Source organism: Alligator sinensis, unplaced genomic scaffold (assembly GCF_000455745.1).
Source record: "Alligator sinensis unplaced genomic scaffold, ASM45574v1 scaffold885_1, whole genome shotgun sequence".
In the NCBI taxonomy this organism is placed as follows: Eukaryota; Metazoa; Chordata; order Crocodylia; family Alligatoridae; genus Alligator; species Alligator sinensis.
In genome coordinates, this window is record NW_005842056.1 from 1,142,809 (window position 1) to 1,156,923 (window position 14,115).

Consider the following 14,115-nt stretch of genomic DNA (forward strand, 5'->3'; position numbering starts at 1 on the left):
ACCATCTGAGACTGCTACTTTCCATATTCCATTTCTCTTATTTTGCTGACCAGGCTCGTTGTAACATTTAGTTACACCTAAGCTAGTTTTAATGGGAAGTCTGCTGCTTGCCTGAAGCCCAGATCCGAGATGTCACAGAGGGGTTACTGAGGCTCATCTGGCCCTCTACTATTCCATGCTGCTCACCTATGTGGGCACCAATGATACTGCCAGGGGAGACATTGAGTGACTATCAAAAGTGACTACAGGGCTCTGGGTACAAGGGTGAGGGGGTGAGAGCTCAGGTTGTATTCTTGTTGATTCTTCTGGTCAAGGGAAAAGGCCTGGGCAGGAACAGGTGCATCCTGCAGATCAACACCTGGCTGCACAGGTGGTGTCCCCAGCAGGGCTTTGGCTTCTTCCACCATGGGATATTCTTCCAAGAAGAAGGATTGCTGGAAAGAGAAGAGATCCACCTGACGAAGAGAGGGAAGAGCATCTTCGCAGACAGGCTCGCTAACCTAGGGGGGGGGGCTTTAAATTAGGATTGCCAGGGGATGGAGACCAAAGCCCTAAGGTAAGTGTGGAAGCTGGAGACCTGGAGGAAGCAGAAGCAGGAGGGGGCAACAGGGGTGGTACTCTCATGGTTCCTGAGAAAGGGCAACCAACTAGTTGCCACAGGTGCCTGTACACGAATGCACAGAGCCTGGGAAACAAGCAGGAAGAATTGGAAGTCCTTGCACAGTCCATGAACTATGATGTGACTGAAATAACAGAGACTTGGTGGGAGCTCGCAGGACTGGAGCACTGTCATGGATGGGTACAAACTTCAGGAAGGATAGGCAGAGGAGAAGAGGAAAAGGAGTTGCCTGTTGAGAGTCTCTGGGTTAGGGTCAGAGGGGAGAGCAACAAGGGTGACGTGATGGGGGTCTGCTATAATATTTAATTCTCGTCAAATTTGTGAACAGAACAAGGCCCATGACACATTTTTAACTAAATAAAAGCTTTCTTCAACTAGGCTTCAGACCTTTTCATCTAATATATAGTAAATTTGCCATGAGTGGTTTTTGCTGCAGATGAACACTTGAACAAGTTATTCAAGTGTTGCAACTGCACTTGTGACTTACAATTATACTTTTTATCAGCTGTTACACTGATTAATCAGTTAAGACCTTGAGTTGCATTTTGTCAGGTGGCTCCCCTTTTAGCCACATCATTTCAGGATATTGTATTTCTAGCCCTGTCATTTCCTGTTTTACCTCTCATGTAATATCTTTATCCCTGTGGAATTGAGGTTCCAGTATGCACACACAATTTAGGGTAACATTTTAGCTCTCAAGAGTTCATGGTAGTTTGCAGGGAAAATACTACCATGGGTTGTTCAGGAAGTAGATGTAGCTTTTTTCTCTGGGTTTATCTTTCCCCCCTGTTTTTCATATATTGTAACCTGCTTAGGGGGTTCCTCCTGTGTTTGTAGTTAGAGGTGTTTTAGTGATAGGTGTCAAGATTGGTATGACAATTAACATTTTCTTATCTGAGCAATATACCAACACCATTTATACAATCTTTGAGACCCTTTGTTTGTGATTGCTAAAAGTTCACTAAACAGATGTTTTTCCTTGTTGCTTTGCTGGGGAGCTTGCTTTGTACGTGTGACTTACATTCAGGTTAATCCAAGTGCATGACAAATTTAGAGGTATGACTTAGGCTTTCACAGTATGTCCTTTTTTTTTTCAGGTCTTATGTTTTGCACTTTAAGGTTAATTCAGTCCTGGCCATGCGTATCTGATGACCATGTGCCACTACAGTAAGATACTTTTGGCTTTCTGTCCAGGTGTTTTGAGTAACTTGTTGTTCAGCCAGTAGGTGTCAGCAAATTCATTCTGCTTGCAGCCAAGATCTCCTTGCATCACTGAGATCACGAGCCCTTGTGTTCATTAATACTTCATTAAGTGCAAAACAGTAACAATTGCTTGTCTCTTTTTCTGCAATAAATTAGATTAGGTAGATGGATGGATAGATAGCAAGCAAACAAGAAAAAAAATATAATTAATTTTTAGTCTACATCAGTGAAAGTAGGACACTGTAAAAATACAAAACAAAACAGGTAAGAGACAGTACACAGATTAAACTTTGCATATTTTGCCAAGGCTGCAACTGAATTCCAATTGGCTACAAGTATCAAGGACAATAAAAAGTCCTTTTTTAGATATGTGGGGAGCCAGAGGAAAAGCAAGGGCAACGTTGGACCCCTGCTAAACCAGATGGGACAACTGACAACCAATGCCCATGAAAAAGCCAACTTGCTAAATGGGTACTTTGCGTCGGTCTTTCATCAGTCCCATGGGACACCCCTGCCCATTATGAGACAGGAAGGCCTGGGTAAGGGAGATCCCCTGCCCTCCATCAATGCTAACCTCGTGAAGGAACACCTTGAGAAGCTGGATACCTTCTAGTCAGCCGGCCCCGACAGTTTACACCCCAAGGTACTCAAGGAGCTGGCGAGCATCATAGCTCAGCCCCTGTCACGGATCTTTGAGAAGTCCTGGTGCTCTGGTGAAGTGCCCGAAGATTGGAAGAATGCCAATGTGCCTGTCTTCAAGAAGGGGAGGAAAGTGAATCCAGCAAACTACAGGCCCATCAGCCTGACCTCTATCCAGGGGAAGGTCCTAGAAAAGATTATCAAAGAGACCATTCTCAACAGACTGGCATCCTGAGGGATAGCCAGCACAGGTTTGTTGCAGGTAGGTCTTGCTTGACCAATCTTATTTCCTTTTACGACCAGGTGACCTATCACCTGGACAAGGGAGAAGAGATTGATGTCATATATCGTGACTTTAAAAACGCCTTCGATCTGGTATCCCATGATCACCTCTTGGCAAAACTGGTCAACTGCGGCCTCAGCTTCTCCACGATCCACTGGCTGGGGAATTGGCTCTGTGGTCGGACCCAGAGGGTGGTGGTTGACGGAAGTTAATCGTCGTGGTGCCCTGTGACCAGTGGGGTCCCTCAAGGCTCTGTCCTTGGCCTATATTGTTCAACATCTTCATTAATGATGTGGACATTGGCGTCAGAAATGGACTGGCCAAGTTCGCCGACAACAAACTTTGGGGTAAAGCGTTCACAGGAGGACAGGGGGGTAATCCAGGTTGACCTCGACAGGCTCAAGAAATGGGCAGATGAGAACCTGATGGTGTTTAACACCAAAAAATGCAAGGTTCTCCACCTTGGGAGGAAAAACCCGCAGCATGCTTATAGGCTCGGCAGTGCTACACTGGCTAGCACTTTGGATGGAAGGGACTTGGGGGTCGGGATTGACCACAAGATGAACATGAGCCTTCAATGTGATGCTGCAGCCAGTAAAGCAACCAAAACACTGGCTTGCCTCCACAGATGCTTCTTGAGCAAATCCCAAGACGTCATTCTCCCGTTGTACTCAGCCCTGGTGAGGCCGCAGCTGGAGTAATGTGTCCAGTTTTGGGCTCCACAATTCAGAAAGGATGTGTTGAAGCTTGAGAGAGTCCAGAGGAGAGCCACTTGCATGATCAAGGGTCAGGAAAACAGACCTTATGATGAGAGGCTGAGAGCCATGGGACTCTTCAGCCTGGAAAAATGCAGGCTCAGGGGTGATCTGGTGGCCGCTTATAAGTTTATCCTGGTGAGCCTATAAGCGGTGCTCACCAGGATCTGGGGGAACATCTGTTCACCAGAGCGCCCCAAGGGATGACAAGACTGAACAGTCACAAACTCCTCCATGACCATTTCAGACTGGACATAAGGAAGAACTTCTTTACTGTCTGATTCCCAAGGTTTGGAATAGACTGCTGCTGGAGGTAGTTCAAGCACCTACCTTGAACGCCTTCAAGAGACATTTGGATGTCTGTCTTGCTGGGATCCTATGCCCCTGCTGACTTCCTGAGCTTTGGGCTGGGGGCTGGACTCGATGATCTTCTGAGGTCCCTTCCAGCCCTAATGTCTATGAAATATTTTAACTACATACTATGCTTCCATTGTGGTTGGTTGTTTGCATTAATCAAGTACAATGATGGTTCCATTTTATCCTTAACTGAGTGTGGACCATGCGGCAGCAGTGGTGATGCAGGGTCCTGCAAGGATAGTATAGGGTTTGGGGGTGGTGCAGTGGACAGCAGGAGTGTGAGGTCCGGTGGTGGTGAGCCTAACTTGCCACCAGCAGCCATGCCCACCAGGGCCAAAGAGCCCAACTTGTGTTACCCTCCAGCAGCACAGCAGGCTGGACAGAGAGGCTCCATGGACTGAATTGGCCCACAGGCCATATGTTTGACACCCCTGTTCTAGATGTTGAAATGGTCCCTTGTGAGCCTGATGCATTCCTTTTTGTGCATATTAACTTTTTTGAATGTGCCTTTCCATATCTTCCTTCATTTCCGGCTGCCAGCCTACGTTCCCAAGTTTTTTCCATCGCTTCCTTTAATTTGGAGTAACAATTGACCCATATACTCACTCTAATATAAGGAAGGTGTTGTACCTGTTGTGAGATTATTAAGACATCATTCACTATTCATTTGGGTAATAACAAATCCTTCTCCTGTTTTACTGGAACACCTTGCCACTGCAAAGAGCATTGTAAGATTGTACTTCAGGCCTACAGATTGAAAGCCTCTGTTCAGAGCATCCCTCCCTTTAAAAATACTTTTTCACTGTGATCTGAAAGAAAGCAAAAGCTATTTTGGGCTGACCAATGGCAGTGTATCTTAAAACACCAATCTCTGGTTTCTTTTTTTTTTTTTTGAATGCTGTAGTGAAGTCCTCCTTCAGATGGTTTGTGGATGATGAACTTCTCCAAAAGCATCATTTAATATGCCCGGGAGATTATATCATGGATAGAACACCTATTACCAGAGCACCTAAAGGTAACTTTTGAAGCAGCGAGTAGTATACTTCCTGTTTGTTTGTATAATTACTCACTGTAGACAGTCGAGTTCCTTTGATCAGCTTCAGTCGTCCCGTGGTCAGTTTCATCGGTTCTTTTCCACTAGCACGGCACCTCGGCATTTACATGGTTAACAGAGCAAAGAAGTAGTTAAATTAAAATAACATCTGTTTCCAATGACATAAAAAGCTGTTTTGATTGATTTCCATTTGTTTATTTTAGAGGTATTCCAAAATGTTCCTGTGCAGTGTTTTTCCATCTGAAAAGGCTGATTAGACAAAATCTATATGATCTGTGGGAACGTACCGATTTTGTTGGAATTTACCACAGGATGTTAACAAAGCATTTCATTTCAACAATGACAGGGGTTGTTTTTTTTACCATCTTTCTACAGCAGTGATTCTCAACCAAGGTGCCGTGGCACCCTGGGATGTCATGAGATCCTTTCAAGGCCTCTGTCGGGTGCCACACAGTGTTGGCACTATTAGGTGTGCCAACATGATTCACAAGATAAACACAGGGAATTCACAGTGTTAGACATATTCTGACCTGTTTGGCCCTTCTGAGGTCTTTGCAACAGACAAATTGCTCTCTTTCTTTCCTGTAGTCAAACAATGAGTGAAAACTAAGCTGGCATTTTCCAAAGGAATGAGGGACACGTTGAGTCTAAAAAAGATGAGAACCACTGCTCTACAGGCAAAATGCAATGTTTGTTTTGTTTTCACTTGATGGGAACAGTTCATTCTAATAATTTAGAAGTCATATCGTGAAATATTACAAGATTGCTACATTTTTTGTCCCAAATTAAAAGTAAAAATCTCAGAATTTCCTTCAGGAGAACAATTTAATTTTTCAGCAAGAGGAATATAGGTCTGGAAGGGACCTCTTGGTTTTGGTTAATCGAGTCCAGCCCCCTGCTATCCCTGGTCTATAATACCTTTCAGAAAGTGATTAATGTTCAACTTAGAAGCCAAACTCTATTTTTCTATTTGGCAAGATGGAGATGATTGTTTGCCTAGCTGAAAGGGGAATTACAAGTCTTAAGTAAGTAACACTTTTTAAAGTATTCGATATCTTCAAATGCAAAGTGCTGCAGAAGCTGAAAACGTTATTATTTTGCTCATTATAATGTCCCTGTCCTATAGACTGTCAGTACAAAACAAACTATAAATATTCATGACATTCAAGAACACTTACCATACATAGCTTCTTGCTAATAACAAGACTAATTTGCTATTATTCATAGTGTTTCTGTGCTGGTAGTAAGTTCTTACAAATAATAATTTTCTCCTTATACAGAAAATGTCAATAATTTTCTTTGCAATGCAGGAAAATCAGAGCCTGACTACATCAAGGAGACATTTAGTTTTAAACAGCTTACGTCCAGAAACCTAAGGGATAAGAAAGACAAAGAAATCCCGCACCTTAGAAAAACACCAGGCAGTCTACCAGAAGTATCTTTATCCACCCTGACCCTGTCTTCAACTCCTGAGACTAATCATCAGACAAAGAAATCCTCAAGTAAGGTATGTTTCTTGGATCTCTTGAGTGCATTTTAATAACCCTTGCAGCGGTGGCACACTGAGAGCCTTCATCTTCCTGCTTTACCTATGGCAGGTAAGGGTGCTCTTCGTATTTGGGAGCAGTTTGCTTTGTAGTTTTGTGACAAGGTTGATAGTGTAGTGTTAAGAATAAATAAGACAAGCACTTATATGGGACGGTTTGTATAGGGGTGATCTTGCCTCAAGCAAGAGGATAGACCAGATGACTTCTGTAGATCCCTTCTAGCCCTACTCTTATGTGTTTCTTTGTTTAATTGATTTACTATTTTTATTTTGTAAGCAGTTTAGGACATTGCTATTTCTATAGAAAAAACTGCCTTAAGTGCCTTGCTGATTTGATGTCAGTAGTTGCTTTCCTAGCTCCAAAATGAAGAGAGAAATAATCATCCTGAGGATGAAAATTTTGAGTGTTGCATAGTGTTTAAATAATGGGTATATATCTATTTGTTCTTTTGTTGTTATGAATAAACGCCACCAAACTAGTCAGTTTGACACTAAATTTTTCATCACCTTCTTTGTATTTTTCAAAGAAATCTGGCTCCTCAAAGAAGTCAGCCTGGAAAAACACCATGTGCAAAGCAGATAGAGAACAAGAACGTGCCTACCTTGCTAGACTTGAGAACCGACACAATTACCTGAAGAATCCCCGCTTTTTCCCACCAAATACATCTCATGGAGGCAGATCTCTTATTTTTCCTCAAAAGAAGATAGAAAGAATGTTAGCAGGAAGGAGAGTGATATGTGATGAAAGGTACTTAGATACTCTTTCTCGACTCAAACCCTGATCCTACCAAGAGAGCTATTTGAGTTGATTTTGATTAACACCAGTTTAACCAACAGGAGGATTTGGCCCTATATATTTTGTTTATGGACTTTCAGAAAATGCAGAGTTTCTCTGATTTGCTTCTGTGATTTTCTTGCTAATGAATATCATTTGCCGATTTTTGGACATAGATAAATTACTTATACGCTTAGTGCTCACTGCATGTTTTTCAAGGTCTCCCTTATGGTTTTCTTGTAGTGATTCCCAGGCTGTTCCTGTCTTTCTCGCTAACCCACCTACTGTTTTGTTTTCCAATTATGAAGTTGGTAAGGTTTATGAGGTGAGAGTTTATTTTTCTACAAAAAAATTATTCTGCCTCTGAGAAACTTTACATTTCCTTATGACCGACATGTTTCTCCCACTTCTGTGAATCCTTCAGTATACCTAACAGAACACATGTGAGCCCCATTTAACCCTGTATTCAGTTATCATCACAGTCTGTCTCAGGACAGCTCCTTATTAAAGTCAGTTACTGTCCAGCCAAGGAGGTTCAAATTTGAACCCCTTTTGGGACCAGTGGGCCCCTGTTGTTTTTTTTGGTGAAATACATTTTGTTCCAGAAAGGAACAGCATCCAGTGGGCGCATCTACACATTTATTAATGTGCCTTTGCTATTGCGCATTAAGTTTAGTACCTCTAATATGAGGTGCTAGATAAAGGTACAGTAGCTGTGCTAATGTGCAGTAGCAAAGGCAGATGGTTTTTTGTAATGTTTAATGTGCAGTAGACTAATGCTACTGAACTTTAGCCCATTAGCACAGTTTTTGCTGTGACACGCTAATGCGCAGTAAAACAGTCCACTGTGCATTAAGGCATCTTGTGTAGACATGCCCACTGTCCTCAAATCCAAAATACCTGCTTACCACAACCAGTATATGCAAACTGCTGTGAGAATGAGAGATGCCTTGTAATTGTTGTTTGGTATTTTATTTTCTTTTAAAATGAAGATGACCATAGAGCTCCAGAACACGACAGCAGTATCTCGCCATGTAAGAGTCATCCCTCCTTCTACTCCAGCCTTTGCCATTGGGCTGGGTAAGTTTGTCTGCTAGGTTTGAAGCTGCAAAATTGTCTGGGATCTGTTTTGTCTACTTAAAATGTGATTGTAAGAGGTGGCTTTTTAAGCTTCCCATCAGCAATAAGATCCAAGTGGGCAGAACCTTAATCTTACACAGAGTCTGTCCATTCCATATAGACATTAGTGATTGCCTAAGCTTTCTAGGGCTGTCTTCATGAAACTCCTAAACTGACTCACATGTAGTGAGTAAAGACGTAGGGAGTCTCATTACAATTTAAATGGATTGAGATCAGATTGAAACCCAAGCAAATCTGTGCATAATATATCATGACTGAGGCTTTTAGAGACTCATTTAGGATCTATTCAGTGCCCATTGAAATTGTTGGAAATTGTTCCTGGGAAAATGTGTTGCAGGCAAAGGAAGCCTCCTACTGACTTTAGTGGGAGGAATATATGGGTAACAATTCAAGGTCAGGCTCTTGTAAACTCATTCTACTGGTAGCAAGTTGTCTGCGATGGAAAACATTAAGAGCTCACTCTCATTACCTTCCCAAGGGCAGTATATATTCATAAATGCATAGCACAGCTTTTAAAATTTTAATTTTTCAATCTCCTGTATTTTCTTTCTTAGGAAAATTTCCAGGAGAGGGAGGAATTGTTGCTCCTGGGATGACCTGTCAGTATACAATCCAGTTTATTCCTGAATACCTTGCAGATTATGAAGACTATATACTAGTGGAGACCCAAGCATCATATCCTCTCCTGATCCCTATAGAAGCTAGGAGACCACCTCCTATATTAACATGTTGGTAGAATCTTATCAGACATTATGAGGCCTCAGCAGAGTTTTTTAACCTTTATGGTCTTGACTTTTTAAAGGGGTTCCCTGCAATAATGGTAGAGAAATTTTACAAGTTATTAAACCTTAAAATGCTATAAAAATATAATGCTGTAAAATATTCCTTAAGTTTTGCTGTTACCATATTGTATTTCCAGTTATCTTCATGGGACAGAGTACCAGACCTAAAACTCAGAAGCCCGTGTTCAAACGGAGTTACTGTATTTTCTTACATATAACATACACATTTCCCCTCGAAAAAACAGCTGCTGGAACTTTCAGTGTGCATTATGTGGAAGAAATAGGGTAAGAACAGGTTCTGCCCAGAAAGGCAAAAGTAGAGTAAAATCTGCATGCGGTTCACAGGGAGCAGAACACTGTGTAGGCTCGGCTACCTAGCTGCTGCTACTCAGTTAATTACTACATTCGTTCTGCCTTTCAAAATCAAGGTGTGTATTATATTCCAGCCATGCTGTATGCAAGAGAATATGGTACTTTGTTTCCACCTCTGTCAGTGCTGGAACTATTAAATATCTGTAAAACTTTTCTGTCGAATATCCAGCGCAGCCTGTGCCCTCTAAAACTGTAGGGTCACATTTTCAGATGGCATTCATCTGCATTGGGCGCTACCAGCAGAATCTATGAATCTGTAGCTCCAATGACTCTAATGGGATAATGCCTATTTGCATCAGCTGCAGAACTTTAATGCTAACAAGCAATAATATAAAACTCCTGTAGAGCTCAACTCTTTTCAACAAATGCATTTGTTATTGTCAGCATTTGATACAGTCCTTAAATACTTGGATCTGGAAGCCTCATTTAATTTGGGAAGACTACAGCAAGTTATAGGTCAAACTGTTTCACTATCAAACTAAGCATCTAAAGGGTTGAACTCTAATTTTTCACGGCGCTATCCTACCTTGGCTTTTGCTTCTCTTTTGAATGTTAATAATTTGTGTTGTTCATATTCAATAATGTCCCTGTTTGAAGAGTAACACATGAAATAGTCGTTTTAAAGCCATTAGCTTTCACTGCATTTTTGATTTGCTGTGTTGTTTGTTGTAGTACCTCACACCATAGATTGTGGTTCCTGCCTTGTCGGGGGAGTGAAAATAACAGACTTTGTGTGCAGAAATGAAGGGCTCAGCACTGGGAAGTTCTGTATAATGCCCAAGAGTGCATGGCCACCTCCTAATTTCAGAGTAAGTGTTGGGAAAGAACTGTCAGACCTAATCTTGATATTGCAACATGCAAAGAAGTTGTGAGCCAGTGACAGTACATCAGCAGGACTGGCCTAAGGCCATGTGGCTACACCACGGTGTTGGGAGTTCCTGACAGGCTTTTTTCCAAGTACGGCCTGCTCAAACACTCCAAACCCAGAAACACGCCAGTGATTCTGCTTCTCAGTTGCTCTAAAGACCTCAGTCCTAGAAAGACCAGAGGGGAAGACATCAGATTGGCCTCACCTACATATTTGTGGGTTTGGAGGCTACCAGCAGAAACAGGTGAGATGAGGTTGGGAACAGCCTGGAAGGGATATGTTGCTCCTGCAATGGGGACCTCTGCAGACCTCAAAACAGAGGCATTTGTATGTGCCACAGTGATGAAAGCAGTGCCCCTCCTGCCTCCCTCCTGAGGACAGTTACAAAGCAGGAGTGATTTTCTGCTGACTCAGCAATGCTATTTTATTTTGGGGAATTATTAAAAAGAAGAATTATTAGGCAGGGGGAAATGATGAGGCTTATACAGCATGCCATCTGTTTTAAGTAGCAAGCTATAAAAATAATCTGATCAATTTTGTTTTATTTTGTGTACATCTAGGCTGTTGCCACTGTCGGTTTTGTGGAGCAAGCTCCATTTGGAATCCACCCTCCTATTTTTGAGCTGTGGCCAGGTGAAGCTACGCTGCTAGAGGTTAGTGTCTAGCACATATTTGGGAAAGCCCAAAATACATAAGCAAGCTAGATGGGTTTTTCTAAAACGGCCTGTGGCTTGATCCTGTAAACCTTTACTTGTATGAATGAAGGCAATAGGATGGCTCACATGAGTGAGCATTAGCAGAATGAAGCTGATTTATCTCAGTTAATACACAGGTGGTGAAGCTAATGATATAGCTGTCTGCCTCAGAGTTTTACGAAGCCACCATAATGTCAGATTGTGCCTTTTAAGGGCAACCCTAAAATAAAGTGGTGACTAGCTGTCTTGGCATGGGAGGAGCAATATGCTCCTAAGGACCTACAGTGCTACCTGGTGTATAGGATCAAAGCTTTAATAAACCAACCTGGAAGGCTGTGATGTAGCCTTCCCTCCACTGTGACCACTGCTGAGAAGGATGAGCCAGGGCTATCATTTCATTCCTCGCCTTAGGAGTGATTTATATTCCAGGGATGCCTGCTAATGAGTATTGCTGGAGAGCACAGGGGTTTAGGCACTGCTGAGGTCCTCAGCTTATCTCTGTATTAGTTCAACTGTTATGTAATATATATGGTGCCTGCATTTCCAACTGTATAATCCTTTAGGTGTCTCAAATCTTGTTGTTGGACCTGAACATAGCTATCCAAGTTTTGGTGGTAACTGAACCCTAATGGGATTCACATGTGAGGCACTAACCATCTTTCTGTCCTGAAGAGTTCTGTCTGGCAGGCGTTGTCGGAGCACACCTACCACTTGGAACACAGGGAAGAGTAAGAGGTGGTGGCATTCTGCATGGTATCCACACTTTTAGGTCACAGACATCTGTAACCCGAGAGTCACAGCGTGTAGTATCTTTAGTGCTTATTTAATACTTGATTCCAGCCTCACTTTCATTGTTGTAACTCTTTTGCCTTAGTGGAGTTACTCCTTATTCACCACAAAGTAGATGACGGCAGAATCTGATCTCCAGGTTTGATTTATTAAATATGAAAAGTTTTATGATGCGTTGCTAGAGATGTTTTAGAAAGGACTACATTGGGTAAAAGTGTAAGGATTGTTAAGGCATTCATTATGGGCAATGCTCCTTCATCTTCTCTTCTCTTTTAGGTAGCATTTTTTCCTTCTTCTCCTGGAAATATGGAGCAAGTATATACCATTGTTTGCGACAACTGCCAGGTCAATGACATCACAGTTACAGGTTGTTTTTAATGTGTTTTCTGATACTGCACAAAGCTGAAATGAATAATACACAGTAGCTCAAGATGATTTAAACTTCAGGTTAATGGATTAAGCACTGATTGCAGAGCACTTTGAACATGGCTGACTGGTGCCTCCTGAGTCCCCCCGTGACCGATTGTGCTGACCGGGGCAGGGATGGGGGGGGCACGGCCAATCGCAGGCCATCCGGAAGTGCTAGCAGTGCTTCTCCTGGCACCCCCCACTCCCCGGCTGGTGCTTGCAGGGGGGCACCGGTGCTCCCGCCTGCCCCCCCTGCCCGTCCCCTAAGTGGGGAGCACTCACTGTGCACCAGCGCTCTCAGGGGGTGCATGTGCAACCTCAGTTCACTCCCCTACATGTTGCCACTGACTTTGAAGATGTTAAATTTAAATCTTTTTTTATTATTGCACTACCCTGCATTTGGAATCCCAGTTGTGCTGGAGCACTAGCTCTTCACCTTCTGAAGCCAAATGTGTGGTGCTGGGTTTTAAAGTATTTGAGAAAGGACTTTACAATTGGAAACATCACTAAATAGCAAGGAGAAAGCTTGAAATTCTTTGTGTATTACATGTGTTATGTATTCCTTTAGCCTCTAAAGTTATGTTATATTTTCAGAGTCAAGACTTGGCATTCATGATGTCAGTAATAAACTACAAGACACCAACTTATGTGGGGCAAAAGTACACTTGGGTGTGGGACAAGTGTGGCACAGCTAGTACTATGTAGATATGTTGGAAAGAAAGGGTGCAGCTGCTATTAAGGTGACATGATAACTTCAGCACAGTTTGCGCCAGAGTCAGCTGTTCCCAGGCATGGCATCTGCGGCGGAGGAGCTGGCTGGGGCATGAGAGTGCTAAAGTGCGGAGCTATGTGACAGGCAGCCCCCCGCGCTTTAGGACCCTTGTGCCCCAGCCAGCCCTGATCACCGTCGACACATGCATTGTGGCACAGTAAATGACTCTGCCGTAAGATAGTACTGTCTCCCCCAACAGTAGTATCTTACAGCGGAGTTAATTAATTTACTGCACTCTAATACCAGCACACATGTAGACAGTGATGCTTTACTGTGGAGCTAATTAGTCAACTGCAGTAAAGCACACATGTAGATGCACCCAGGGGTACTCATATTAAGTTCACTAAGCATATTGAACGTTTTGATTTTTAACTCAGGCTCTTCCTTTGAAGGGCTTGTGAATGCTTTAGAAAGGGTGTATTGTTGGCCTTCTTGGACAGAATTGCAAGGGTTAAGGCAGAAAAACCTTCTGAAGAGATGATATGTAAAATAAATTGCTTAAAAGCTGGCTGCAATCTGCATAGCAGGGCCAACTATTAGACTTAATCAGCAAGGCCTGGTATATGGCTGGGAAAAATTAGCGGGGCTTGGAGTAGTGATAAGCCCTGTCAGCCTAGTTCCTCAGTTCTGGACAGGATAACAGAAATATAACAACTAAGTTAATGTTACTTGTGCGGGCCGGGAGCGACCCGAGCCCTTTTCCGCGCTGCACGCGGGCTGTGGCCAGCAGCCCGGGCACGCCGAGTCGGAGAGGGAAGGCCGTCGAGCTGGAATTAGGCACAGACGCGTAGCGGTAGTTTTAAAGATTGTTTACTTACACCGAGATGGCAGATGGCAGATATGATGCTGTGTCGCTAGGTGGAGCCGCCGACGATTACGCTGCGTCGGTGGGTGGGGTTACCCTCGCAGGTTCCCCCAAAGCTCTGCCCTTCTCTTCCGGCCTCTCCACGCGGCTCTCCTTCGGCTCGGCGCCATCTTGGGCTGGCGTTCCGAGATCCTTTTTCTTAGCCGCTTCTTCGACCGCCCGAACGGCCACATGCAGCTGTGCCTTCAAACTT

General features: G+C 43.2%; 1 protein-coding gene across 1 annotated transcript in view; it reads left to right on the forward strand.

Moving 5' to 3' along the window:
• DLEC1 (DLEC1, cilia and flagella associated protein) overlaps nucleotides 1-14,115 on the forward strand; it is a 62,453-nt gene that overhangs the window by 2,356 nt on the left and 45,982 nt on the right. The window contains exons 2-10 of the mRNA XM_006022950.3: nucleotides 4,761-4,871; nucleotides 6,221-6,417; nucleotides 6,984-7,204; nucleotides 7,475-7,556; nucleotides 8,224-8,311; nucleotides 8,926-9,099; nucleotides 10,198-10,334; nucleotides 10,954-11,046; nucleotides 12,154-12,244. Coding sequence (XP_006023012.1) covers nucleotides 4,761-4,871; nucleotides 6,221-6,417; nucleotides 6,984-7,204; nucleotides 7,475-7,556; nucleotides 8,224-8,311; nucleotides 8,926-9,099; nucleotides 10,198-10,334; nucleotides 10,954-11,046; nucleotides 12,154-12,244 — 1,194 coding nt within the window. The remainder of the gene's footprint in view (nucleotides 1-4,760; nucleotides 4,872-6,220; nucleotides 6,418-6,983; nucleotides 7,205-7,474; nucleotides 7,557-8,223; nucleotides 8,312-8,925; nucleotides 9,100-10,197; nucleotides 10,335-10,953; nucleotides 11,047-12,153; nucleotides 12,245-14,115) is intronic.